The following is a 27,872-nucleotide window of genomic DNA, read 5'->3' on the forward strand; positions in this document are numbered from 1 at the left end:
GACACAAGAGGTAGAGCTTACTGAGAAGCCTGAGATTTGCTTCTAGTCTTCATTTAGGAAAGCAAACCAGGTTCACAGGATTCATTAATCTGGGTGTAAAGAATGTTTGAGAGGACCTTGGGCTGAAGAGTTTGGATTAAGGCATGCAACTCAGATTGACTTTTAATTTAGCATCCTGATACTGGAAACTTTTTGCACTCCTATATCAGTTCTGAATTCATCCTAGATCAGTGAGATATCTGACTGCTAGTGCCGTCAGTGTTTATTTTGTAATCTTGCTGTGTTTACTCATATGTCTAAAATCACCTACATGTGCATTGTCCTTGCAGAAACAAACATCTCTTGGCCCTTCTTGTTTGTTTGTTGTCATTGCGCATTTTCCCTTCATTACTCTCCTCCAGTTTTTTCTTTCATACCTTTTTACTTTTCTTCAACTGTCAGTGGAATTATTGTCTTCCTGTCTCCATATTCAGGTAGTGTCAGTGGCTGAGTATCACCGCAGGATCGATGCTCTAAATAGCGAAGAACTGCGCACACTCTGCAGACGTCTCCAGGTGCCCTCTTCAGTAGTTTAAACCCCGTCTCCAGATACTAAAACATCTTTCTTTGTAGTGTCTTGGATCAGGGCAAGTCCTGCACTCAGTGGGTTTGTCTTGTCTACAGCACTACAAGGATCCAACAGAAAATTCCTTTGTTTTGGATGTGTTTAACTGTGCAATTCTATGATGGAATCAGTAATTTTATGATGGAATTACTACTTCCACATTTTTCACACAGGAATTTTCTGTTAGAATTTGACAATTTGTTCTCAGTACTGCTTGACTTGCAGTGTTGTGTTTTAACTTCTACTTTAGACTGGTGTGTTGTGTTAGAAGCTTCCCTAAAAAGAATGCAAAACAGGTGAAGAATCCAAAACCTTGTTGCACGGGTGTTTAATTTTATATAGGAATCTTTCACCAAGAATCTCACAGTACATGGCAAGTATGAAGCTTCACAACTTCTGTGAAATAGGTAAGTATTTTTCCCATTATAAAAGCAGGTAACTAAGGCAGTTCAACATGGCAAAGGTCATACACGTACGCACAAAACAGTACTTTTAAAGCAGTTTGGATTTTTGGAGGTCTCTGGATATGGATTGAAACTGATATTTGCATTCTCTTTAGGTGTTTCATAGTTTTTTGAGTGTTATAAAATTGTTAGCTGCTGTGCACATACATGCCTTACCGATGGAAAGCATAGCTTAGATTTCCTTAGAAGCATTGAGTATTTTGTTTTTCTCTACTGCTTGGCTGCTGAAAATTTAAAATGTTTTATTCTGTTTTTTTTATTTCTTTGATCTTGGCTTTTTTTACCTATTAGGTAATTACACATAAGAAAACATTTTCATAGCTTTTTTATTTCTATTTGTTTAATAATCAGTAATTAATTGCTTTAAAATGTTTTGTAAGTAGTACAATTACATAGATCAATAATGAGCATGAACCTTGAACCCAAAAGCTGCCCTGTTATAGGAAAGTCAGAAATCTTGCAAAAAAAAAAAAAAAATATTGTTCCCACTTGAGAACAGAACTATTCTGTTTTTGGCAAGTGGTGGCGGAGAATCCGTGTATTAATATTCTGGAAGTGTCGGAGCTCTTTCCAAATACCTTTCACCTGGTATGCCCAAACTCAAAGTTTAGGCTGACTAGAAAAATCTGATGTGGTGGGTTACAGCCTATAAACTCTCTGCTCTGAGGCCATTTGAGTTGTGGTCTCAAATGTGGTATAGACTGTGTGACCTTTACCAATCTTGGAAGCCCCTGGAATCTTACTATAGGTCAGTCTGCTCTGTCCAACTTTGGTGGGAAATAAATCTGCAAATTTTGCAGCTAGAGTGCTTTCTCTCAGATTGTTTTGAACAGATGCTCTTTGACTGCTTCTACAAAGCAGCGTTCTTCCTAGAAGAAAACTGCTTTACTGTAATAAATAATAATAGTAGTAAATAAAATAATAATGGAAAAAAATCCAACTGAAAAAATACCCCAATCCATGAAAACTCTAAACCAAAAAACTCAGTTCCCCACACCACTTGAATCCAAATTATTCATGTTTTGCACAGTGGTCTTTAATCAGAATTAAAGAATAACAAAGGAAAGAAGCTTTCTGCTCTACAGTTGAACAATGCTGAACTTCTCTGGAGCTGAAGCAGTATTATGATGGATGAAAGGCATTTAAGGTGGAAAATATTTGGACTATAAAATAACGTTTTAGAGATAGCACTCTGTAAAGCAGCGTGCAGGTCATCTTGTACATGAAGCTATATGGATAATTGCATATTTTGTGTTGTGATACGGAAATTAGTGCATAGTCCATGTTGGAAGTTCTTGTTACTTTCCATTGAGAAAAGGAAGGCTTGAGCTTTTTTGTTGTTTTATACTCAATTTAAGCACACCTTTTCTTGGGTTTAGAATTAATACTGTGATTGAGTTACTGTATGAATATACTTTGATATGTTGACTTTATAAGGCTATTTTTAAATAATAAGGGTTTGTGATAGGAACTTTTTTCATAGTTCTTGAGGGGGAAGAAAGGAGTGTCCTTCTTTTTGGCTCAGGTGGCTGTATTTGTTTAAATATTCCTATCTGTATTTCAGAGTTTTCTTTGATTTGGCTTTTTTTTTTAATTAACTAAGCAAGTTCACAAAAGGTTGGCAAAGCTTACCATGGTGATATTGTGAAATAGTGCAGTTGTGTCCTGTATGTTTAGAGTAGGAGGGATGTGGCAAACTGGATTTGGCAGATATTTTCTTGAAATTTTCAGGATTCAGGTTTTAATTTGGACAGTCTGGCTTTCAGTGAAACTTGGTTTAGGCTGATAAATTATTCAGATGCACTTAATCTTGTTGAGATTTCTTTTTTCTTTAGCAAATCTCTCAACGTTTTAATAAGTCTTGCTGCAGTGGCTTATCTTACTAACTTCCTCACTTTGTCCTACTCCTTTGTCAGATTTCACTATCCCCTAGCAAGTTTTAAATATCCCTGCAGCTGGATTTATAGATGGAAATCTGTTTGGATCGCAGCTATTCTAGTTATCAAGACATGGCACTTTAACTTGAAAGTGCCAGTGAATGTTGACTGGGGTAAGAAGCTGTTGTGAGCTACATCTGATGAGGGATTTTGTGGCATCTGCCATCTACACTCAGCAGGGTAGATATGTAAGTCAAGTATTTTAAACTACTGCAGGACCCTTCTGAATAGTGCATCTTTGCCAGACCTCAGTGCTCTCTATGCAACTGAAGTATTATTGCTGCTTTCCGCTCCCCGCCCTCTCAATTCTTTCTTCTTTGATTCCCGTAAGTACTCCAGCAGATCAGCTTATGGAGCAGCACTACTCCTAAGGCTCCAGTCAGATGGTTTGCTCAAAATATATGACAGCAGTCTTCCCAGATGTCTACTGCATATCTGAAAAATTTCTTAAGTATTCTAAAAGACTATTGATTCAGAAACTACTGAGAAATGTCAATGTTGAAGTTTTAATTCCTTTTCTTCCTGTTTTTTTTTTTTAATTACATTTAGAATGCTATGTCAGTATTAAAATGCAAGAACTTTTTAAAGTATCTTCTGAAAGGCATTTGAAGCCCTTCAGCTGTGTATGAGAACTGTTTGTTGTTTTAGCATAAAGCTGTAGCTTTCTTCTGTGTAGGTGTCTATGTAAGTTATTGTTACATAGTTGTGTACCAGCTTGCTATTGGAAACGGTGGAAATCTCGGTCAGATCAAATCTGTTGGATTTTTAAACTTTCGAAGGACTTGTGTAATTGATAACTGCATGATTTTAAACCTGTGAAGTTTACCTTTTCTGTCAGTAGGCTGGCAAATACTTATTTTCTTGCTATTCTTTTTGTAGATAACAACAAGAGAAGATATCAATTCACAACAGGCAACAAATATCAAAACAGACCTGGAGCCTGAAGCATTTCGGCCAAATCTTAGTGATCCAAGTGAATTACTACAGCCTGAACAAATTGAAAAGGTATGAAATTAATGTCATTTTTTATTCTTGTACATTAATGTGTCACAAATGCTGTGACTATAGTGTAAAACACACCAGTTAGAAGACCTTGGGTGATATTAAAAGAAGAAAATAAACTGTGTATAATTAGAAAAGTTGTCTAAGACCACTGAGTCCAGCTGTTACCTCATCACTGCCAAGTCCACCATTAAACCCTTTCCCAAAATGTCACCCATGTCTTATGCATCCTTCAAATACTTCAACACAGGTAACTCAACCACTTCCCTGGCTACCCTGTTCCAATGCTTGACAACCCTTTCACTGAAAAAAATTTTCCTAAGATCCAGTCCTGAACTCCAGTTGCTCAACTTGAGGATGTTTTCTCTTGTCCTGTTTTGGGAGAAAAGACTGACTGCTACAACCTGCTTTCTGGTGGTTGTAGAGAGTGATGAGGTCCCTCTGAGCCTCCTGTTCTCCAGAGTAAACAGCCCCAGCTCCCTCAGTCCTCTCCAGACCTTTCACCAGCTTCACTGCCCTTCTTTGGATATACTCCAGCATCTCAATGTTTTCCTTTTAGTGAGGGCCCCAGAACAGTACACAATACTCAAGGTGTGGCCTCAACAGTGCTCAGTCCAGGAGGACAAGTCAGGATGCCATTCTTGGCCACCTGGGCACAGTCTGTCTCATGCACAGCCATCTCAAGCAGCACCCTTGGATCCTTTTCCTCTGGGTTGCTTTTTGGCCACTCTTCTCCCAGCCTGTAGTGCTGCAGGGTTTTTTGTGACACAAGTGCAAGACCTGGCACTTTCCCTTATTGAACCTCACACTGCTGGCCATGGTACATCAATCCAGCCTGTCCAGATCCCTCTGCAGAGCTTTCCTACACTCCAGCAGGTTGACACTTCTGCCCAGCTTGTTGTAATCTGCAGACTGAGGATGCACTCAATCTCCTTGTCCAGATCATTGATAAAGACATTAAACAGGACCAGCCTCAGTAGTGAGCCCTGGGGAGCACCACGAGTGACCGGCCACTTAGTGGATTTGACTCCATTCGTCACCACTCTCTGGACCCAATCATCCAGCCAGTTTCTTAACCAGCAAGCAGTGTGCCTGTCCAAGCCATGAGTAGCCAGTTTCTCCAGAAGAGTGCTGTGGGAAGTAGTGTCAAAGGCTTTACTGATGTCCATGTGGACAATATTCACAGCCTTTCCCTCATCCACCAAGCAGGTCACCATGTCATAGAGGAAAATCAGGTTTGCCAAGCAGGACTTGCCTCTCATGAACCCACGCTGGCTGGGCCTGATCCCCTGGTTTTCCTGCATGTGCTGTGTGATGGCACTCAGGATGACAATGACATGCTTCATGACCTTCCTAGGCACTGAGGTCAGACTGACAGGCCTGTAGTTCCTGGGATCCTCCTTACAGCCCATCTTGTAAATGGACACCACATTTGCTAACAGGGATGTCCCCAGTTATCCTGGAATACTGATAAATGGTGGGAAGTGGCTCAGTGAGCGTATCTGCCAGCTCCGTCTGTTTCTTTGGGTGGATCCCATCTGGCACCATAGACCTGTGTGTGTCTAAGTGTCTACGCAGAGCACGATTCATAGCTAAAATGTTGCTTTTTTTTAAAATCCTAACTTCGAATACACCATGTATTCAGACAGACACTTGTCTGTCTTTGCTGTGCTTTCATTCTTTCTTGAAAACATCAGTGAAAACACTGCAGTTCTTGCTGTTCAGTCCAAAGTGATTTCATTAGAAATGTGTTAATTGAAGTTTTGGATTAAAAAGCACAGAAACAGAGCAACAAGCAGCATTTACCCTTCAGTTTGCTGCCTGCTGACTTGAGTGATCTATTTGCTCAATACTAAGACATTGGTGGGACATGCAATATTGTTATGAAAGAATAATTATATGGATAAACCTTTTAGAGACCTTAACACACTCATGTTCTTTAGTTGATAAATCATTCTTTTGCAGGTCACTAGTAGAGGTAGGAAGAGAAACCTGCTTGAGTGACCAAAAGTAGAAAATACACATGTGAAACTTCAGGTTTAATTCTTAGGTTTTAAGCCCACTTAAAAGTGATTGAGCAGAACATAATCTGCTTTCATTTACATGTTATACATTCTTAAATATAAAGCATGTATTAAATAAAGGGTTGTAATTTTCTTGTTAATAGCTCACAAAGTCTCTTCCACCACGGACTATTGGCTATCCATGGACTCTTGTCTACAGTACTGCAAAGCATGGCATGAGCTTGAAGACCTTGTATCGGACAATGATGGGATTAGACACACCTGTGCTGTTGGTTATCAAAGACAGTGATGGACAGGTAGGAAAATGTTTGTGTGGAAGTAGGGGACCTATCAAGAAAAATGTTTGGGGAGTATAAAGGAATATAAAGGTGCTTCAATCCATCATGGGAGATAAAATTGTATGTATCAAGCAAGTTTTCTTCTTAGAAATGTGTTTCACTGTTGAGCAATCCTCCAACATACTACATATCTAGGAAATACTTTAATGATGTAAGTTAGCTGTTGTAATGCAAGAATCTTGTAATAACCAATTAATCAATTTAATTTTTTTAAATGAACTTAAGGCGCAAGAAATACAGTCTGTAGAACTTTCTGATGCTGGAAGATCTTGTGGAGTTAGAATGTCATTGCCAGCTGTGTCTAGTACTTCTTGGTATATTCTGTGGCTGCAGCCAACATCTTTCAAGAGCTGTAGTACCTTTGTTGCATTAACTTTTGTTCTTTGAGACTGTGTAGTTGTGCTCTGTTTTCCTCTGACAGGGTTATGAATTTCAGGAAGTGGCTCACATCTCACTATTTGAATAGCAAACATCCTCTCTTACGTAATCCTGTAACAGGTGAACATTGCAGGCAGTATGAGACTTCTTGATTCTTTTTCTGAAATTTCTGTATTTGCTTGTGGAAGCGTGTTATGGCTGCCATGAAAAATTGACAGAACCACTGCAAAATCTGTAGCATTCACTTCACTTACCCATCCCAGTTTGGTAACCACAATTTTTATTTTCAGGAAGCATGATCTCATATAATTCAGGGGGTCTGAAAACAGAAATGAAGGGTGTGTTTTCTTATTCAAGTCACAGCTTGATTTTTTCATTGTCTTCTGCCCCAGGGATACCTTAAAAAGAAAAATCCCTTCTAACTCTCTGCTAGCAGTGTATTCTTTCCCAGAAGTTCTTTAAAAAGATTTTTCTTCATTTACCTTTTAATCTTGAAGACAAAAAATATTGAATAGACTTGAGATGTCTCAACAGACTCATCAATCTCTTAAATGTACTTTGGTGATTTCTCCAATTCCCTTATTAGCTTCTCAAGATAATTAGTAAGATATACCTGCTTCTTCGTACCTGATTATCCGTCCCAGAAAAAAAATGTCCTTTTCCTGATAGGGCTATCTTGCCACCACTATGTAGTATTGTCTGTTGATGAAAGCATTCATATTACCTCCTGTGTATGAGCATCTTGGCTGGAATGCTCAAAAAGTGTCATGGTTGCCCAGTCAAAACACGGAGTTCATAGGTATGTGATAATTTTTTTTTTTTTTGTGAAACATACCTTGGTGAATCTCATCTTACAGCCTCATACCTAGGAATATGTATGAAAGTGTGCCTTGAACTTTTGGGTTAAGTAGTCACTGAACTGATACTTTACTGTATATGCCAAGTCTTACCTAGTTTCCACACAGGAATGGGGGAAATCCATGTCTATTTAGTGAGCAGCATATGCGGAAGGAGTGGTTCAGACAAGTTTTACATGCTCAGTCCTTCACCAGTGTAGTGAGAGTGGTGTTTTCAGTAGTTGTGTTTCATGTTATTAATGAAAAATGTCTGTGTTTGACAGCAGAAAATTAATTTGCACTATCTTTCTGTTCAAAACATATGGAAATTTAGCACAGTCTTTCTCCTCTTCATGCAAGCATCTAGAATCATGAAAAATAGGACAATGGTAACCGACTATGCTCTTTGGTAATTAGTCAGGGTAATTAATTTTATTTATGAAGCTATTATTTTTTTGAAAGAGGTTAATTTATTTTTAATGTCTTGTATCTTCCTGGCAGATAGTCCTTTAAAATTGCTTTCCATGACTGAAAAAGGCTCTGAGGACTTTATAGGAGAATGTTTCCAGGAATAGTTCAGTAGCAGTATGCTAAGATAAATGTTATATGTGCACTTCAAAAGTGGGTTTTAAGAGACCAGATGTTTATTCCTATCTTATGCTCCAAAATCACTGCCTGTTTTCAAAGATTCTAGTTCAGAGAAGATCCTAAATGAGATTCAGCCTTTTTGAAAAATGATGGAATTATGACCAGATAGTTTCTTGACATTTGCTGAGCATACCCGCTCAGTCCTCTTTGGCATTCGTTGTTCTGCCCACTTTGTATCTTTGGTGTTTATGATACTGGAATTGTCGTATCCTTGGTTGAGGCACTTTTCTTTTAAACCAGAATGAATTTATTTCCTGGGCTGCTTCCCCTGAGAGACTATTCTTTGTTGTCCATGTTTATGGAGACTGCTTTTTTATTATGTTGATAATAGGTTGAGTAAGGAGCAAGTGTACCTTGTAACTTTTCATAATGTTTCATTAAAGGCTGATAAGCCTCACCCTACTGAATTGTTATTCAAAAACCTTTTCCAGCCTTGCTTTCTTTTTCAGATCGATTAACAATTTTATTTAAATAGCTGTTAAAAAAACAACAAACAAACAAACAAAAAAAACAACCAGCAAAACCACTGAACTTTCACAAACATTAATTGTGTAAAAGCTGAGCAATGCCTAGTTGGAATTTGGAATCTAAAGCCACCTAAATTGCCTTCTCCAGTCAGTTCTGGGAGATTCTTTAATAAAGGTGTCCATGGAATCTATAGTTACGTCATTGCAATTATTACGGATTGTCTGTCTATGTACTGGTATATGCTTCTATTAGTGAACCCTGACAGCCATTTAAAAAGAAATTGGTACCTGATTCCTCAACATGAGTCACTAAATAAGTGGTGGTCTAGAAGTGGAATTAATGCAGTTAACCACATCAGGGACTGTCTAGTTTTATTATAAGTCATTCTTCAGACTGTATTTTACGCACTGCAGAAGTGTGAGACATGGAACCTAGGACATGGGAATTTTAGTTACCCATCCTAACAACTAGCCACAAAAATCAGACTCATGGAGAAGTCCTATGGACATTGCTTCTCAAGGACTAAAATAACTGTTGGGAAGCGAACTGTGCTTTTTCTGTAAAGCCTTATTCTTTTATCGTTGCTTATAGCAAAAATGTGATCTTTCAAGACTCAACTTGAAGCATATAGAACATAGAGAGATTGTCAAATCCTGATTCCTGAGGGTACTCAAAGCTGAACTGAACAAAACTGAGTCAACCTAATGGCTTTTGAATCAGTCATCCATTGAGTAGGGAATTATATGAGAGACTGTCTGAGGTTCTTTGTAGCTTCATTTATGTATAATTACAAATAAAGCTTCAGAGTCTCTTGAGTAAAGTGTGTATGGTTTTCTACCTGGTTAAAATGCACTAGTTTTGTGTTTTACTGGTTATATAGATAACACCCCTGAGATGATCCAAGACAAACACTGGAATAAGTGTTATGTGAAAAGTTTACACCTGTGTAGAGGCTGAACTGAGATAGTTTGTTTGACACAATTGTGTTTGTTACTTTAACTGAAGGTTAATTTCTCTCAAGGAATGTCTGTTGTTAATGAAATCTTATATTTACTTTTATCTTTTTTTACTTATATTTGCTTACTAGGTGTAGTGTCAGCCCTAAGGGTATCTGAAGTAAGACACGTCATGGGTACCTGAATGTAGTGCAGTTACCAGACCTGCTCAAAGAATGACTTGAGCCTTTAAAAGAAGTTAGGATACAGAGACTCAGATAGTTTGAGGACTAAGAAATAATTGGAAGGGTGCATGTAGTTATTTAAGTATGGAATATTATGTATTTCAGCAGCCCATTTTGTTATATTCATTGATGAAACTTCATTTGAATTCAGTATGGATTTTTATGTTAAAAGGTGCTCTATTTAAGTTCAATTATCTGCATATACTAAGTACAGTCTAAAGTCACAAAATGTTTGACAGAGAAAAGTTTTCTGAAGTCTAGTCTACTGACCCAGATGCTTGAAATAACAAAAAGGAAAAAGTGTCTCATCTATGCTGCTTTTTAGAGTTTACATGTGCAAAGACAGTAAAGTATGGAATAGGCATACATGACTACGGCAATTATAAGTTCTTTCTGACTCATCTTTAAATTTTAACCTTAACAGTTACATGTAGTGGAACTACAGGTAGCAAAGATCAGCTAAAAATTAAATACTGTCTTGAAGTACAAATTCCCGTGAGTCCATCTACCTAGTAATGGGCTAGAAAATGAAAAGTGTAAAAAACTAGGTAATGATAACATTAGGGACTCATATCAAGCCTACCTTGAATTAAAAAAAAAAATATATATAGGGGGGAAAAAAAAATAGGTGCCTTCTAGAAACAGGAAAACAAACAATTCATTTATTTTGGTCTGATTTCCCCAAAAGCAAAAAAAAATATAGTAGTTTCTTTCTCTCTTAAACCTGTTCTTGACATTGAGACAGTGGCATAATAGTGAAATATCTTCCCAGTGTTGGATTCTAGATGTTGAATGAAATAAATATCCCTGCAAAAAAAAAGTTTGGGCTAGTTTTCCTGTGAACTTGCATTAAAACAAGGGTACAGAAACTTGCACCTCAGTTCATGGATCTTCAAGTCTTTAGACTGAATTTGCTCTTTGTTCCAGAGAATCAGATTTTTAGATTGTAAGCATTGGTCACACATGTGTTCAAAGGTAATCCTTTTCACTGAAGTAAAGGAACCATTTTACGTGGGTAAAGTAGCTTGTCAGCATAGTGACATTTTGTTCTTAAAAAAGGTAACATAAAGAAGTAAAGCAGTGGTAATATGAGGAAGTTTCTGTAAGTACTGTGACTAAAGAAAGTTTGGTATGTAAGTCCTGTCTTTTGTCTGCTCTATACCAATGGAGTCTAAGCAGTGTCTCCTCAAATGTACAGTACTACCTGCATCAAATGAATTGTTTGCTGTTGTGCCTAGTTTTTAAAAATAAAGAGTTTATTTCAAGAGATTAATGCTTGAACTCAACAAAATGTGAGCACACACTGGCTCATGTCCAGCTTTTCATCCACAAGAATCCCTAAGATTTTCTCTTCAGGGCTGCTCTCAGTGAGTTCGCCTCCAAGCCTGTGCTTAAGTTGGAGATTGTCCTCACCCAGGTACAGGACCTTGCACTTGGACTTGCTGAACTTCATGAGGTTCACACAGGCCAAGTTCTCAAGTTTTTCCAGGTCCCTCTGGATGGCATCCTGTCCTTCTGTTAAAATCTGTCTCTGTTGTAAGACAGGGTAAGCAGTGCTTACCTTTTATTTGGAATTAATAAATTACACGGAAATTAACTCAGTTACAGCTAGGAACTCACTGAAAATAGTCTAGTGAAGTGAAAAAGGCGCTATGTAATAAGGAACTTTTGATCTGAAATTTTAAATATGTATGCATTGTTTTTGAGAGTTTTATGGGTTTAGTTTTTATCCATTAGATTATTTTTTCTTGCTGTGTTCATTTTTTATTGAGGAAGAGTACTCCTACTTTCTATTGTGCAACAAAGCATGATACTGTATCTCAGAGCACTCAGAACTGTGATACAGTGTAAGCAGCGGTACAGTGAAATTTGCAGAGTGAATTTCAAATCTGACGATATTCACAACCTGATTTGTTTATCAGTTACTATCATTAGAGATTCTTGGATGCCATGTAGTTTTTCTGAAGTTTTTCTTGCTCTGCTACATTTTTGCTACAGGTTTTTGGTGCATTAGCATCTGAACCACTTAAAGTGAGTGATGGCTTTTATGGCACTGGGGAGACCTTTATGTTCACTTTTTCTCCAGATTTTGAGGTAAGTAGTGATGACTTTGTATGCTTTTGCTTCTTTTCCTGCCACCCTCCCCAAGTGCATTATATTAAAATACTTAATAAATCTAATAGTAAATCTGAAAAATACTACAAGTTGGCCAAAAAAAGTCATCATACTAGTTTTTTCATGGAATCTTTAAGTGCACAGTAAATCAGTAGTGTTTGCATGCTGAAGAATACACTTAACCCAACTCTTTAGTTAATACTGAAGATTTTTCTACTGTTTAAATTCTTCCACGCGTCTGTCGGAAAATTCACAAACTACATCCTTTTTAGGGGCATATTTTCATGGTATTTTTCATTGTGTAGGAATTTTGGTGCTCAAAGATGACCTGGTTTGGAATGGTCTTATTTGAATTAGCCTAAAACCTCAGAGAATTTTTTCTTCAAGTATCTGTTTCCTGAATTTTCTGTGTCAACTTGTTAACTTCATTAAACTGGCCTCTAGCCACCCATAGTCTGTCTTTACTGATGTTTGGTTTTCCTTCTGCCCAAACTAAAAGTTCAGATATTTTTACTTGCTAGTCTGTTGTTTTTTTTTTTTCCTAGGTTTTTAAATGGACAGGAGACAATATGTTCTTCATTAAAGGAGACATGGACTCTCTTGCTTTTGGTGGAGGAGGGTAAGTTACAATTAGAGTCTGTTAAAAGTGTTTGTCTGGACACCTTTGAAAAGGAAAATTTGCATTGACTTCAGTTTGGTAGCTCAGGACTCAACAGTTACCAGACAAGAAACTTTAGTATGTCAGGTGCTTAGCTTCTGATGTTGACAAAACTTAGACAGGAAGTTTGTCTTCAGCATAGTGTGGCATAAAGTTTCAGCCCTGCATGGTTATAATACCATCCATGGTTGACTTCCATGTGTGTCTTTCTGTATTCAGAGGAGATAGATATTACAACTGTGGAAGGATGTAAATGTGAGAATTATGTGTAACTAGAAGAGGCCTGAATTGAAACTGAGCTATCCCAAAACATGCCAAGGTCTCCAGAAATCATACATAGTCTTGTCCTTTTGTTTCCCTCCCCATGCAGGTGCATAAGCTTCTGGAATGTTTTCCTTATTTGTTATCAGCATTCTCTTTAGATATAAAAGTGCTATTATGTCATCTTTTTAATAAAAATGGAAGAGACTGAAAACCAAGGAATTCTAGTTAGCTTTTTATTTCAGAATATCTGCAAAAGGGATATTTCCAAATTAATAATAAATAGTAAAAGAAAAATTAAATCTTTGTAGCATAAATTTATCAACAGCAATGAGGTACTTGTGTTAAAAACTTATTCTTTAATTCCTTCTTATTTCTGAATTTTGAAAGAAAAATACATTTATAAATTCAATGCTTACTCCCTCGGTCTTTTGCTTTAATATATTGTCTGTCTTGCAGAGGAGAGTTTGCTCTTTGGCTTGATGGTGATCTCTACCATGGAAGAAGTCATTCATGTAAAACATTTGGGAATCACACACTTTCTAAGCGAGAAGACTTCACTATTCAAGACATAGAAATATGGGCTTTTGAATAAGTATTTAACTATTTCTACAGGTTATTGTCCCAAACCTGACATGAATCAGTGCAGCTTAAAAATCCCTAGGAGCAATATAATGTATTTTACTTATCTGCTTTTTTTTCCTAATTTTTCCATGTGGCCATTAGTTATTATTTTTAAATAGATGTTTTTTCATGCTATCGCATCTGTAATATACTGCCATACTTTTTCTAAGCTATAGACTCTTTTACAAAATACTGACCTTGTGGACTAAAAATTAATGTTAGTTACTTTGAGCCTTGTGGCCTGCGAAATTTTCTTACCCATATTACAGTTGCCTCCCAGGTGTCCCACACACACCTTTCCTGCAATCCTGCTAGGGGGCTGCTTCATTGAATATAGCTTATTATTTTTGTATTCAAATTATGTCTATGAATGAAGTTGCCCTCTGTGAACCTCTAAGAAAGCTGCGTGTGGGTATTTGGCAGCAGCACTGCAGAGATTGGTCCAGACCAATGATGGGTTATTCAAGTGGTGCCACAAATGGATGAGAAGCTGAGCATTCCTTCTTAACGCATCCCGGTACACACGTGGTGAAGTTAGAAGATATCCAAAGTCAACAGTGCCACTCGTCTTGTTTATTGTTCATGTGTAGAAAAAAGTCAGTTAATATGTGTTGTAGCTGCATGCTGATTGTATTTAAAGAGTGTTTTGCGCATGCTGTTAATGATCTGCAGGTTTGGGACAAATACTGACAATATTGAGCTATGTGGCAAAGACTTACAAAATAACAAGAGAATGTAAGAATATGATAGTTCCAAAAAATTAAAAGGCTAAAGCAAGCAAAACTCAGTGAAAAAATTGTAGCTATAGTAGGGCATTAAAAGTACAGAAACAGATGCATCTTTCTTCAACATAAAGTGTCAGATATATACTGTTATACTGTTGTAGCCGTGTAGCACATCAGCTCCAAGAATATAGCTTATTCCTGTCCAAGGAAAAAAATACTTGTGATGTTTTTGAGTGGGTCTATGTTGTAAATTTACAATTAGCACCAGCTCTGATTAAAATGACATCATGTATCATAAGTAGACAATATTGTAATTCAGTAGACTTGTGGAATATGCAAACTTACTGTCATGTGACCTCAAAAAATAAATGACAGGCTAGAATACAGTTCCAGTAGCTCTTGTCCACTTTTGTAGAAAAATTGATAAGCCATTGTGGCAATAACAGCTCAAAAAACCTGTTTGTTTCAAAGCTTTTATTCTATGTTCTGCAAAAACAAAACAAAACAAAAAAGAACAAAAAAATTGCTGTTAAGTGTGACAGTGACTGACTTTGTGCTGAAATTTCAGCTATTTCAGACAAACATTGTATATTATCTTGTAAATTAATGTTTAAAGTAGTTTTGTTATTATAGAAAAGTGTTGATTGACGGGTTGCTTATAGCACTTTAAATTATTCTAGAAATGGAATAAAAGCCAAATGGGTTGGCTTACATAGATGTAGTTGTATATTATTTCAAAATATTTACATTTCTGGAAAGTTAAAAAAAAACTTATTTGAAGACAGCTTACTGCTATGGTAATGAGAAAGGGCAGACGTTTCATCTATAATATGCTAATGCTCAATATGAATAGAAAAACAGGGGCTTTGTTTCCTGTCTCTATGTATATCTCTTTATCCTTATTAGAACTTAGTACAGTGTGTAGAGTAAATGTTTACAAAATAAGGACCTGTAAATAAATTGAAATGGCTTTTCTCCCCTTTGGTCTTCCACAGCAGTATTATTGTCTTTGTGGAGTTACAACTGATTATTACAACAAAAAAAAATCCTGTAATGGATTTTAAGTACTATAAGCTCACAGTGATGTATAGCAAATAAATCTAAATATATGTAAAAATAAACTTGAGTTGGAGTTTATTTAGAAGGTGGAGTTTATGTAGAAGCACAAATGCTGTTTTCTGCTGTTCATGTAATAACTGAACACATAGGATGCATTTTCTCATCTTTCTTGGCATTTTTGGGGCTTTTTAAAGCCCAGTGAGAAGCAATGGGAAGGAAATACATTGTCTTAACCATGTGGAAGAGGGAGAGGGGAAAACAAAAGTCTCAGTCTGGCTGACAAAACCATTAATTCAACTGCACAGTCTCTATCCTAAGCTCATATTGCAAATTAAGCATATTTTAGATTCTTACAGGCTGGTGTGAAAAATTTTATAAAGAATTATACTTTGCAGAATTAAATGAAAGCCCACAAAAATCTTCAGTAGCTGAATGTTTCCAAGTATTGGAGCAGTCTTGGAAAAGCAAATAGGAAGCAAAAAAGTGGAAATCAAGGATAGCGTTTAGTAAGCAGTACAGTAGCAGTCATGCTTGTAAAATATTAGTTAAGGAGTAGCAGGACATTTGATTTAAAGCATAAGTGACTGTGGCAACACTTAGTGAAGCAACTGGCTGTGTAAGGGATCTATAGAGAGCAGTGCATGTCTACTTATGAAAGACCATGAATTTTATCACCAGATGTTTAGTTAATTTCTGTGTGCCACACATAAAAAATTGTATAGATGAGATCAAAGGCACTGTCTTACTGTCCCTCCTGCCTTCAATTCATTATGCCTTTTCTGCAGTAGAATTCCTTTCCATCTCCCCTGGCAAGGTGATTGGAAAGAGTTGGGGTTTGCTGTATGCTGAAGGCTTATGAGACCCATTATCTGGAGTTCACTGCCAGAAGGCTGTGTCTCAGCATACAGTACTTGGATGGATTCACTGAGTAACTCGATGTTTTGTTTGGGTACCTGGGATCCAAACACGGGGTTCTTAAAGTATCATCTTTTGGCTCTAAATCCTATCTGTGAGTTACTGCTTTTGTGTAACCTGCAAAAAGGTCATAATTTATGACATATGGCTTGTGCTTACATCTTCCTGCTCACCTGTTTATATTGCACTGGAGTTATTTTTTTGTACAGGAATTAGAATGTCTGCATAGAACTTGCTCTTGGAAGATGAGTAAAAACACTGACTAGTCCTTCAACTTCAAATAAAAAAATAATAATGTATTCTTCAGTATTTGAATCTTAAATCTCACTTTTATATTCTCCCTTCATAAAAGAACAGATGTCATCAGGGTATTTTACTGTTGTCTCTGCAGTTTGGAGCTCAGTTAAGGGAACAAACCTCTCCTCTTTCTCCACTTAAGAGTACATGCTACTGCAATGATACAGAGCTACACTGTGGTTCTGGAGCAGAGAGTGGAATTGTCCAGCCAAGGAAATGGTGTACACTTGGTGTAGTATGTGCAAAACAAAGTGGTCCTGCTGGCTATCTCACTGCAGAAGTGCCAGTGCCAGCTCTGCTTTCTGCTGTCCTGCTTACCTGACAAGCTTCGTAATTGTAGTTTGTTTTCTGTTGTGATCATTACACTGCTAATAGTACACATGCTGTTGAATGCTAAACTGCTTTGTGCCCTGAGGTGTCAGCAGTGGCTTTAGTTGAGATGTTGGGGTGGTGCAATGTGTTGGACTAGGGCTTGCCAGTATTTGTTCTGTGATCAGTGATGATTGAACACATCCACAAATGTTATGCTGTTCACTACAGCAAATTTTATTTCAATAGCCTTCCCCTGTTTTAAAAATGGGCTGTGTTACTGAACCTTGGCTGCACAGAAGCATTTTTAAAGAAGGAATTATTGCTGTGGAGGAGGGAGCTGATTTCTGCTGGGTGGGATACATGTCCAGTGAACATCCACTCGCTTCAAGCCACTGCAGCAACTGTGGTAAGACTTTGAAAAATACAAAGGTGTAAACATCAAATTTATTTCTTCTGATGCAAGTTCTATGCTGTCACTTAAGCTTGATAGCTGTGTTAGAATATAAAAAATGTATGTAAGTTCCTACAGAAAAAGAGACAAGTTTTTCACTACCAAGGATGTGCAAAAGCAACACAAGCCTTAGACAGGAGAGTGCAGGAGCGCTGTTTCAAGTAAAACATTTTTGGGGGTGAATACAGTATTTAAGAAAATAATGTGCAACTTTAAGCTACCATGAGACTACCTGAGAGTTGCTCATTGTCTAAAAGGTTAAGGATTTTATTTTCAAATCAAGTCAGAACTAGGAAAGCAGGTCTTAAATAAAAATTTACAGAGACTGCTTTAATCAAGCAGGTTTTGACCTTTATCATCTCTCTGCTTAGAATCTTTAAATTTGGCAGAGTTTGTGCTAGTTTCACGGGAATGTAACACAGTATACTAGTAGAGTTAGGCTGGGTAATTAATGGAGTACTTTTGTTTGGTTGGTTTTTAATGAGTTCAGATGTATTTTCTCCTACTTTTCATGGATAAACTTGTCACACAGCTTTATGTGAAAAAATGTTATAAAGCGTATAACCTACATGAAATGCTTCCATACACCATAACTTATATCAATATTTAATATTTCTCTTTGACAAAAATGGTAAATTCTTCTCAGAAATTGGAAGGCTTTGCATGATACTGCCTACACAAAGGTAAATAGTGGAGGGTAGTTATATCACGTGATTTTCTCATCCGATTGGAAATAAAATAGTTTGCGTGGAAGAATAGAAAAAGTTTAGGGTTTGGTTTATTTTGCATAGATTTTAACATTGAGATGACTGAATGGGAGGCTTACGTTATCTGCAGTGAGCTATAGTTTGAAGAAGTATAGCAGTAATTACATTGTTACAGCTGCTGTTTCCTGTGGTAGGATGAGAATTCTCATGAGCAGAAATATGTAATTCACTTAACACTAACATGCCTTTAGTGCGTATTCTTTGCACAGGTATTTTGTGTAAGGTCTGTTGCCATGTGCCCTGAAATCTTTTTCTGGTGCATTGGACAGAGAAGCCTTCACAGGAAATATTTTAACAGCCTGTGAGAAGAAGAATGTGCTTACATTTTGAAGCAACTTACTGATATTTTAGTTCACAGAATATGTGCACGTATTTGTTTTCTAGTGTGTGGCAGAATAACCCAAGAAATAATTAAGGGTTTTATTTATAGTTCATGTATTCCTTTGACAACAAAATTTTGTCAAGACAATTTAGACAGCTTTAAAGGTCATTATATAAAGACATAATAAGCTAAGAATATGCAGATAAAAATTATATAAGTATTGCACTAAGATAGAAGTTTTGTAGTTCAGCTTGAGTAGTCTAAGACATCTCAAGAAAACATTAAATGAGCTCCACTGCTTCCATCTTACAATTAATTTTTTCTTCCTTAGAGTCACATAATATAACTATGCCTAAAATACTAATGATTTACATAGAATAGATGTAGTAGTCAGTTCTTGTATCACTAAGTTATAAAACATTTTGTTTATTTGTGCATTGGAGCTTCAAACTGGAGTACCTGTACTCAAAAGAGCATTATTTGTTTTATCAGAGAGAAAAGATGTTCATAGACCTTTACTTCTGTGAGAAGATATTTGCTCTTTCAGTTTGAAAGGATCTTAAGGGGGAAAAGACCACTTCCTTTTTCATTATTTGCCCAGGCATCTGCTCTGAAACAAACGGTTTTCTTGTGAAATACACACATTTTACCAGGAGAGCTATTTTTACTGTAGTAGAGAAATAGTGGTCTCTCTAATCCTGTAAGCAGTGGAGACCTTACAGAGGTCTCAGAGTTGTCCTAGAAATATTAGTTCATTAGCATTTAGTCCTCTTCAGCATCATCTGGACTGAAATACATTGTTTCAGTAGCATTGAAATGGCAAATGCTGTAAAGTTAGGTCAGTATTTCTGTGTAATGTGGAGCAACATTTTACTCAAAGTTATGAGCACTGTTTCTCTCTTTTCTCACAGAGATACATTTCAATGGAAGTTGATGATTTTAGTCAACTTTTTTTGCTGTATACAAAAGTACAAGTACCTGGCTAGTTTTTATATGATACATATTATTTTTCCCTGTACTTAAAGGAACAGTATCTGCATAGATAATCAGATGCGACATTGCACAATGTTGCATAGAAGGTGTTTTTTAGGTAGCTGTCTAATCAAAACTTTTTTATTCATTACATTCCAACCTCCATAAGTTTATGAAACTATCTAAAAAATTAGTTATATAAATACAATAAATATATAAAACCCCATTTATAAAAAGAAGGATTTTTACAAAATATGTAAGAGAAAGCTGGGTCAACAGTTGCCACAAGATAATACTGCAGTAGTAGTTGCATATCCTGCTTGTAACATGAACCAATGTGGTATCCTTGATTCTGTATTAAAATAAGATCATTTTACTTGTATATAAATAAATTAATTAGGAAATGCATGCACAAGACCATTTTGCTGATCAAAAACTTGGTCTGAGTCTATATTGTCATTCAGCTTCTGATCTGACATATTTCATATTCCTGATATGCCAGTTTAAATAGGCTGGGAATATCTTAATGTAAGAAGAAGTAGAAATTGGAAGTAATTTGTAGCTATTTATATTGCTATGGGCTTTTATCATCAGCTGCTTATATTCATATAGATTTTTCTCCTTATTTTTCATGTAGTAATTAACTTAATTGTCCTGCAAGCACTTGTGGTACAAAATGAAGTCCATTTGGATGCTTGGGTTATCATGCATTAGTTATAAATTACGTATTTAAAAAAATACTCTTTTCTATGTGGTGAACAGGGGAATCTTATATTCAATATGTGTAAATGCTAGTGGCAAGGGAGAAGGGGAGAAAAGTTTTCCAAAAGTTGTTCTGGTTATAGCCTACTTATTTTAATAAAGTAATTATGACATTATCATCCCTTCCTTGCCATAACATTTCTCCCTCAAAGTCCACCAGCCCGTGTTTCCTGGCTCTCATCAGAATCCCAACAACCTTATCTGAAATACGAACATATCTGTCGAAGAGTTCCCCAAAAGTGACTTGGATCTTGCCGTCGGGCCGTGGCCTAGCCATGGATTCAATGATGAAGCACATGTCCCTGATCTCCCGGTGGATGTGCTCCTCAGCTCTCTTGGCTCTCTCAGCGGTTTTGGTTCCTTCCTTGGGATGGCCGTATCCTTCATCTCCTTTGTGCAGGCGCGTGGACATGGCCAGCTCATGGTCAAACTCCTCGCTGAAGGGGTTCAGCTTCTGCGTTATGATGTGCTGGTCGGCCCATTCCTGCCACCTGTCCTTGAGGCTGCGCACGGCGCTGCATTTCCTGCGCGCCTTGCTCCGCGCCTCCTCGCCCAGCCGGCTGGCGCTGAAAGACACAGAGCACACCTGAGCTTTGCAGCTCCTCGTTTCCTGATGCACTTCTGCTGTTTATTGGTCTGCTGTAACTGGGTTACTGTGTTTTTTGAGACGAGCTGAAATCCACCAGGTGGCATGAGTTCACCATTTCTAAATTAGTTCCGTAGGGGCTGTTCGTCCACATTCAGTTTGCACTCAGAGGCAAGTTCCATGATCACAGCTTTATCCTGTCTACACTACCACCTTCCAGCCCTGATCTGAGCCTGTTTTAACAAACTTTTCCCCAGAATGACTTAATTCTGTAAGGGAGCAAAACAGTATGTTGCTGATAACCTGCACTTTCTGTACCTTTCCCATTCCTGCCTGCCTGGCCAAGCCTGAAATGTGCCTGAGCTGAGGTTAGAGATGCTGATTGCTGTAAGTGTATGACCTGGCTGAAAACTAGAGGGTAGTGCCTAGAAAAATCTGTCCTCTGTAATAGATGTCAATGATTAAAGCAACAACAAAAAGCTAATCGAGTGCAGTAGCTCTGTCTATGCTTCTGCGTTTGAAGTATGGTTCTGAACAAATACTGAAGTCAAAAATTCACATTCCCATGGGTAGGGTAGAAGCCTTAAAGTGTCAAGGTCAAAGGATAAGGAAAGACCTTCAGAGTTTTTTTTTTTCTTTCTTTCTTTCTGTGTGTGTGTAATAGTTCTGGATGATTGCAGGCAGACGCTCTTTCCTCTCGTGGCCAATCCCACATGTTGTGGGGGAGCTATAGATAGTCTGAGCTAGTCTTTGTGCTGTCCACGTCCTGTCTGTGTGTACGTACAGAACTCAGCTAGGGACTATGCTGTTCTGTGGCTGTGCCAAAGTAATTTGTTTTCTAGTATTTTTACTCCACAAAAGCTGCTCTGAGACCTCTCCAGCAATGTCAGCTGAATATTAACAGTAATGCTGGAGAATCAAGATACGCTTAGAAAAACAGTACACAGGGCTGCAAAGTTGCAGAAAATTCTGTTCCCCTGCTGTTTGGACAGTCCTTTGTTTTCTACTAAGCTGGTTGAAATAGAGAATAGGAGTCATAGAGATGTCCCCAGTTCAGATCTGTGCACCAGAAAAATGCCAGTACTGGGCAGGGCTATGTTAGGGCAAGAATTGCAAACACTTAGTGCCAGGGATAGAAAAAGAACTGGGAGAGCTGCGCTACTTTATTACCTGTGGAGCTGCCCTAAGATTGGCTTAGCTGTATTGAGAAACTGTGTTTAAAAAACTCCAAAATACTCTTCCTTATCAATCTGGTGAAAAAACATCAAAAGAATTGAGCATACTGAGTTGCCAAGTAAGTGCACCTTTCTGTGGTGTGACACGGAGCATCCTGAGAGTAGGCAGTGTGTCTGTACCTGTGATTTTGTGTGTGTAAGTGATTTAACAGGTAGGTGTTGGCAGGAAAGCATTAAGATATACCAGTGGGATAAAGCTACACAATTTGGTTTCCCAACAATAAACCAAGTGCTCCTCTATATAAGCTATTGTCATACAGAGAAAGGGAAAGCTGTGATCCTTTGTCCCTTCACCTGAATTGTGCCTTCGTTGCCCAGAGGAGCTGTGGGCACAGGTTATGCAAAGGAATTCGTCTCCTGAAGCTTATGGCTATTCCAAAGGCCTCAGAAACCCTGTGCAGCACAGTCTGAACTCCAGCTGAAGCTCAGATTGCTTCACCAGCTCTTCATGGGGGAAGGTATCAGTTAAGGCAGGGGGGGAAAAAAATCCTAAGTGAATCAAAATTGCCTCAAAGAACTGATGCCAGCAGTTTCAGTGGAGTTGATGAGATATCATCATGGAAGGCTTATCCCTCAGCCGCAGCCAGCTGCTCCCCCTTCTCTCCAGGGACTATGACCTCTGAGAAAGTCCCAGAGCTTCAGTTCCCCAGGTTGAGTGGAGAGAAGAGGGGGAGTGACACAGCAGAAGGCTGTGAAATCTTTGTTGTCTGCTTTAATTTAGCAGTCTAGAATGTATTCCCTCCTTTTTCTACTGAAACTAATTTTCCTTTCTAGCAGAATATTATTATCACCTTCCTCATCCAAATCATCTTCTTAGTGGTTGAGAAAACCACCGTCTTATCTATCCTTTTGCTTTTATCGTGCCTCATGTGGGCTTGAAAAAACCTACTTTTTTAATGCATCTTCTAATTTAACCATTTCTGGTGGCTGGAGTGCCATTTTTGCCATTGTTTAGCTTAATGATAAGTTAACAATGTGAGTTGTGTACACATAGAAGCATTTTTTCATGTTTCTACCGCACCTACACAAAGGATTGTGCATCCAAAGTGAAGTTTTGAACTTTCATCCACTGTAAGAAGTGCTTTACGTGTAACAATCAACTAAGTTAACCTGTTAACCAGAACAATCATCCTAAATGTGTTCTAGTTGCTAGATGCATTCTGACCTTCTAGGCAAATAATGTCCAGGGTGCATATTCACACTGATTCTGTCTGTAGGGGAAAGGTATGAATTCCTTTTAATGTTTGGAGTTTCATATCCCTTTGCTGCATGACTTTTGCTCCTAAGCTGGAACAAAATAGTGTCTCTTATGCCAGTAGGAGTTAACAGGCCTTCTACCAAGGAAACAACCTTATTCCAGTAAGTGGTGCAGCTGGAAATAATGAAGGTGCTGATGTGAGGAAAACAAAATACTTGCACTGATGCTTTTTTCCTGGAACATAGAGAGGAAAATGGGAGATACTCTTTAATAACTGTGTACTTATGAAGTTTTTGAAGAAGATTAAACCACATTGAAAGGTTCGTAAAGGTAGCAGGCTGAAATATGATATTCTGAGGCTGTAAAATAATTTTAAAAAAGGAATAGTTAAATCCAGTCCTGATAGCAGCACTGTAAGTGCAGAAAATTATTTTTGTGTCCGATTTCAGTGGAAGAGAGAGCTCTAAGTAACACAGAGGGTGTTATTTCAATCATTTGGACCACAGTAAATATGGGTTATCAATCTTTTTTCTAGGTAGACATACAAAGGAAATGAAAGTTTAACAGAAGCTAGAAAGTTGGTCTTTTTCTACTGTAATATTTGAAACTGAGCAAATTGTTTTAATTGAAGTTGTTTACAGAAAAGTGCTGCAAATGTATCCTTTTTCCACTGTATATTTGGGATCTTTGGTTTGAGGTCCTAACTTCTGTGAAAGGACGGTGCACACAGTCCTTACCAAAAGCAGGTACCACAAACTTTCAAGCCCTAGGTTACTGGAGAGCTTTTTTCACTTGGGCTGTTAACCATTTTCTTCTTACAGGAGCTGACTGCTCAGCTGTATAGCAAAGCATCATTCTAATCCCATCTGAATAGCTAAAATAGCTCTGGGGGTGTGTGTTCAGCTAGCTGTGCTAAAAGGTGCTGTATGTTGAAATCCATAACTGTGTTAGTCACGGTCTAATGGTCATGGTAGTGCTCATCAGTAGTGAGGTGTAAAACCAAAACAGGGGCCATGATACAGCCTGCCTGTCTGTCTGCAGAAAGATCACAAAATCTGTTTTGGCATTTTCATCAGTTTTTCATCATTGGTGCTGATCCAGTTTTTCATTTCTGGAAAGGCAATTAAAATATGGTATGAACTTGGGGTCCAAGATACTGTGAAGGTTTCCTTTCTTTGAATTGGTGAATTCCAAATTCGTGGAAAGCTTCCAAAGAGAAGCAGTGAACCCAACTTTTGGTAAGAAGTACTTGGAAATAATTCCTGCAACATTAATTTGGGACACCCTCTGCAAATTGCTCCTGAGAATATTTACAATTTATACTAAGCAAAATAATGAATAAGTATTTGGAAATATTACTCGTCAAATATATTGATTTAGACAACGTTTGATGAAATAAATGAATAGCTGAGGGCTCTAGATGAGATAAAATTTGTGATTCTGAAATATGGACTGAAGTATTAAGAAGTAAGTAGTTATTTTGATGAACCAGTGTGAAAATTAAATATAATTAATATCTCCCAAATAGAACTTCCTGACTTTGTGTATTAGGTACATAGCACATAAAATCCTGGGCTGCAGTCTGATGTTGTTGACTAACTTAAACACAAAGTGATATGTGAAAGGTCTCCTGAATTTGGATTAATTTCTTCTGAGTCAAGAATAATAGTTTATCGTTGACCACTTCCTGCCATTTCCCCACCCATCTTCCTCATGGAAAGCTGTATCCCTCTGCCATTTGTGTTGATGTAATGAAGATTCTTTACTTACAGAGATTGTACAGGCCGTTTAATCCTCACAGCTGTCACTTCCCGGTCACTGTCTTCCTGCTCGAGCTTGTCCTCTGCTTCCCCATAGCCACTGTCCTGGGCATCCAGGCTGTCATCACGGCACTTAAGGAGCAGCTCTTCCTTGGCCCCATCTTTGTCCTCTTCTTCCATCTTCTCCCAGCCCTTGGTCAGCTCTGATACCACGTTTGAACACTTTCTCCTTATGGTTGAAGGTAATTTGCTGCTAAGAATTTTGTCAATAGCACTTGATTCTTCTTTGAGTTTGGTCATCTCGGAGCTGCTGTTGTTGTTCTCGTATCTTTCACTGAGGAGGCTGACATCACCCCCTCGTTCGTAGGCTTTGCTGACAACTGTTTTGGTCACCTCTTTGCTTTTAATGCTGAACATTTTGAGGGCTTCATCTGATTCCCTTGATTTTTTTTCAGCATCTCTTATTGTCACCCATTTCTTTGCTAAGGATTTTTCATCATCTTTTTCTTGGTCCCTCTTGACAGATGGAATTTGCCATTTTTGAAAGGAACTTTCTTGTACAGGCTGAACTGATGAGCTTTCTGCAGTGGGGACCCATCCAGAGGGCTCTTGCTCTTGCTTTATGTGGTGGTCAGATGCCCACTGCTGCCAACCTCGTGCCAAGCTGAAGACCTGGCTGGCCATTCGGATCTTGTGGACAGCCCTTTTCACAGGAGCAGTGCTCGGCTTTTCTTCAGGAGCCATGTTGCTGTCTGCTGCCATCCTGGCTTCTCCCCTTCTTATGCTCAGCACCTTCTGAATGGACTTCCTGAAGTGAATAATGCCCTCTGAAGAGGGCCACACAGATTTAAATAGAAGCAGGAGCAGTTGATGCCTGTGGAAAATATGTGAAACGCTTCTCTCAGAGATATAGTATCCTCACTGTTGCAGAGGTCTTTTTTTAAAACGTGGGGTTACATTTCATCACAGCAGATGAATGATGCATGACGTAAACAGCGTGACACAGACCTGCTCTGGAAATAGCAGGAAAGTAACAGGTCCTTTAGTCCCCCGCCCCAGGACTGCTGAATTCCCAGTTTGTTGGCAAGGGTCTTGTTCTTTTGCAAATGCTGCACTTGGGTTAGAGATCCTGATCGCAGGGACTGAAAATGCTAAATGTGAAGTGTTGTCAGTTGCTAACAACTTCGGCCACAGTGGGCACGCCTTATCGTCACAAGAAAATAGTGGTCCTTGTCATGGAGTGTGAAGCCAGAAGCAAGTTATAATTGAGAAATTTTAGAGGTATTTCCTAAAAAGGTACTAGGTGACTTTTTCTTATTGCTTGTGTGTCTGAGGAAATCGAGGTTTGTTAATTTTTTAAAAGGTATTTATGTGTTCTCTTCCCATTCATTATCTATTAATGTCTCTCTCTTTAGAACATACCTTCAGGGGGGCCTGGGAACACTATCATGTTTAGTGTCAGCACTAAGGAGGAGGGAATCACTATGTCTGGTGATCAGTATAGTGAGTCTGACTTGATCAGATGGATGAATAATCTCCAAGTTTTAGGGCTTTGAAAAATAAAATGATAACCTATTTAATTTCTCACTGCTTTTCAAGAGAGTTATATACAGCATAATTATGTTTACTGTGTACAGTATAGAAAAAATCAGTTTTTCTGGGAAACCTTGTGATTTCTTCATTCCAGAGGGCTTCCTAAAGTATATTCATATTTGAATTTGTAAAATTGTTTAATGAATTGATACATCCATTGTTGAATGGTAATAAACAGACATTTTTCTGAGATGTAGTCCTATGATATCTTATTTCTTAGTATAATGTTTCCTAAATAGGAACGGAAAATGTCATTGCTTTTTTGATCCATCATACCTTGCAGATTACAGGATGACCTGTGGCACTTGCCATGTGGTGCTCTGAGGCACACTGAACTTCAAGGAATTCTGTTGGCTTTGTTGGTGTTACATCAGAGATAAATATGGACTCTTGTATTCTGCCTTTTTTTTAATCTTCTGTCTGTTAAAGGCTGGGCTGTTTTAAGAAGGTCAGATCATATTTAGCCCTTGATTAACACAGTAAGACTACATCATACCTTTGACTTCCATGTAGAATTCCTCATTAATCTGTGGAGTAATTTCCTCTTCAAAACCGATGACATAATGTAAGCTAGTGTTGCTATTAGGTATTTACTCATGCTTTTATTTTAGAAAGAAATGTATCACCTCTGTGTACTGTACAGTCTCAGCTATTGCCCATTGCATCATAGCTGTGAGATGACATTGTGAGATGTACCCATACAATTGATTAAGGAGCGTGTGTTACCAAACATTTATTTTGGAGTCATTTTAAGTCTGATCAGGAATGGGACCTCCTTGTGCTTAAAATTAACATGTCTGTGCATGCATGCACACAACATGTTCATACATAGGTATGTTCCCTAAAATACAAGGAAGAGGCAAGTGAAAGAAAATAATGCACATGCAGAATAGGAGTATTACACCAGTTCATGATGTCATTCTGAGTGGTCTCTGGAATGTAAGGGTGGCTGAGGCTTTAAGAATGAGCTGAAAGCTAAATACATAAGGGGTAGGGCCAAGGAAGGACTGCAGTGAAACAAGTGACTGTGGAAGGACAATCCTGGAGTGTAAGGCAGGGTCAGCTCCACCTCCATGTGTCCTGGATCCTGTTTTACCTGCTCTTAAAGACTAGCAGCAGTAGGTACTCCCCACTGTCTAGGCAATCTATTCCCCTGGTTAACTGGCTGTATTTTGCAATCAAAGACCTCTGCTCAGTTTGTTACTGCCAATACCCTTGAAGTTCTCAAACCCTTTTTCTCTCACACAATATTTGCAAGTAGTGGTACTGAAATTTGTGGCACTGAAAAATAATTACATTCCTGAGGAATGTTTAGAAATTACAGTACATTTCAAATATGTTGTTAATAAAGAGACTCCTGGTTTTTTTCTAACAGACTTGA

At 38.0% G+C, this 27,872-nt stretch overlaps 2 protein-coding genes across 11 annotated transcripts in view; one reads left to right on the forward strand and one right to left on the reverse strand.

Moving 5' to 3' along the window:
- The window catches only part of OXR1 (oxidation resistance 1), a 275,865-nt gene extending 260,482 nt beyond the window's left edge, over positions 1–15,383 (forward strand). For 7 of the 10 annotated variants that reach the window (XM_048286458.1, XM_048286462.1, XM_048286456.1 and 4 more), the window contains 6 exons: positions 474–554; positions 3,885–4,010; positions 6,175–6,327; positions 11,878–11,973; positions 12,540–12,613; positions 13,373–15,383. In XM_048286458.1, coding sequence (XP_048142415.1) covers positions 474–554; positions 3,885–4,010; positions 6,175–6,327; positions 11,878–11,973; positions 12,540–12,613; positions 13,373–13,508 — 666 coding nt within the window. In that variant the 3' untranslated portion in view covers positions 13,509–15,383. The remainder of the gene's footprint in view (positions 1–473; positions 555–3,884; positions 4,011–6,174; positions 6,328–11,877; positions 11,974–12,539; positions 12,614–13,372) is intronic. The other 3 variants (XM_048286457.1, XM_048286466.1, XM_048286465.1) reach the window with 1 other exon arrangement.
- Positions 15,384–18,056: 2,673 nt separating this feature from the next.
- ABRA (actin binding Rho activating protein) lies at positions 18,057–25,697 on the reverse strand. The gene is made up of 2 exons (XM_048286467.1): positions 24,909–25,697; positions 18,057–20,685 (listed from the first exon to the last, which is right to left on the reverse strand). Exons 1-2 carry the CDS (start codon positions 25,658–25,660, stop codon positions 20,208–20,210), a joined length of 1,230 nt encoding a protein of 409 aa, XP_048142424.1. The 5' UTR covers positions 25,661–25,697; the 3' UTR covers positions 18,057–20,207.
- Positions 25,698–27,872: the final 2,175 nt, after the last annotated feature.

This window comes from Corvus hawaiiensis, chromosome 26 (assembly GCF_020740725.1).
Source record: "Corvus hawaiiensis isolate bCorHaw1 chromosome 26, bCorHaw1.pri.cur, whole genome shotgun sequence".
NCBI lineage: Eukaryota > Metazoa > Chordata > Aves > Passeriformes > Corvidae > Corvus > Corvus hawaiiensis.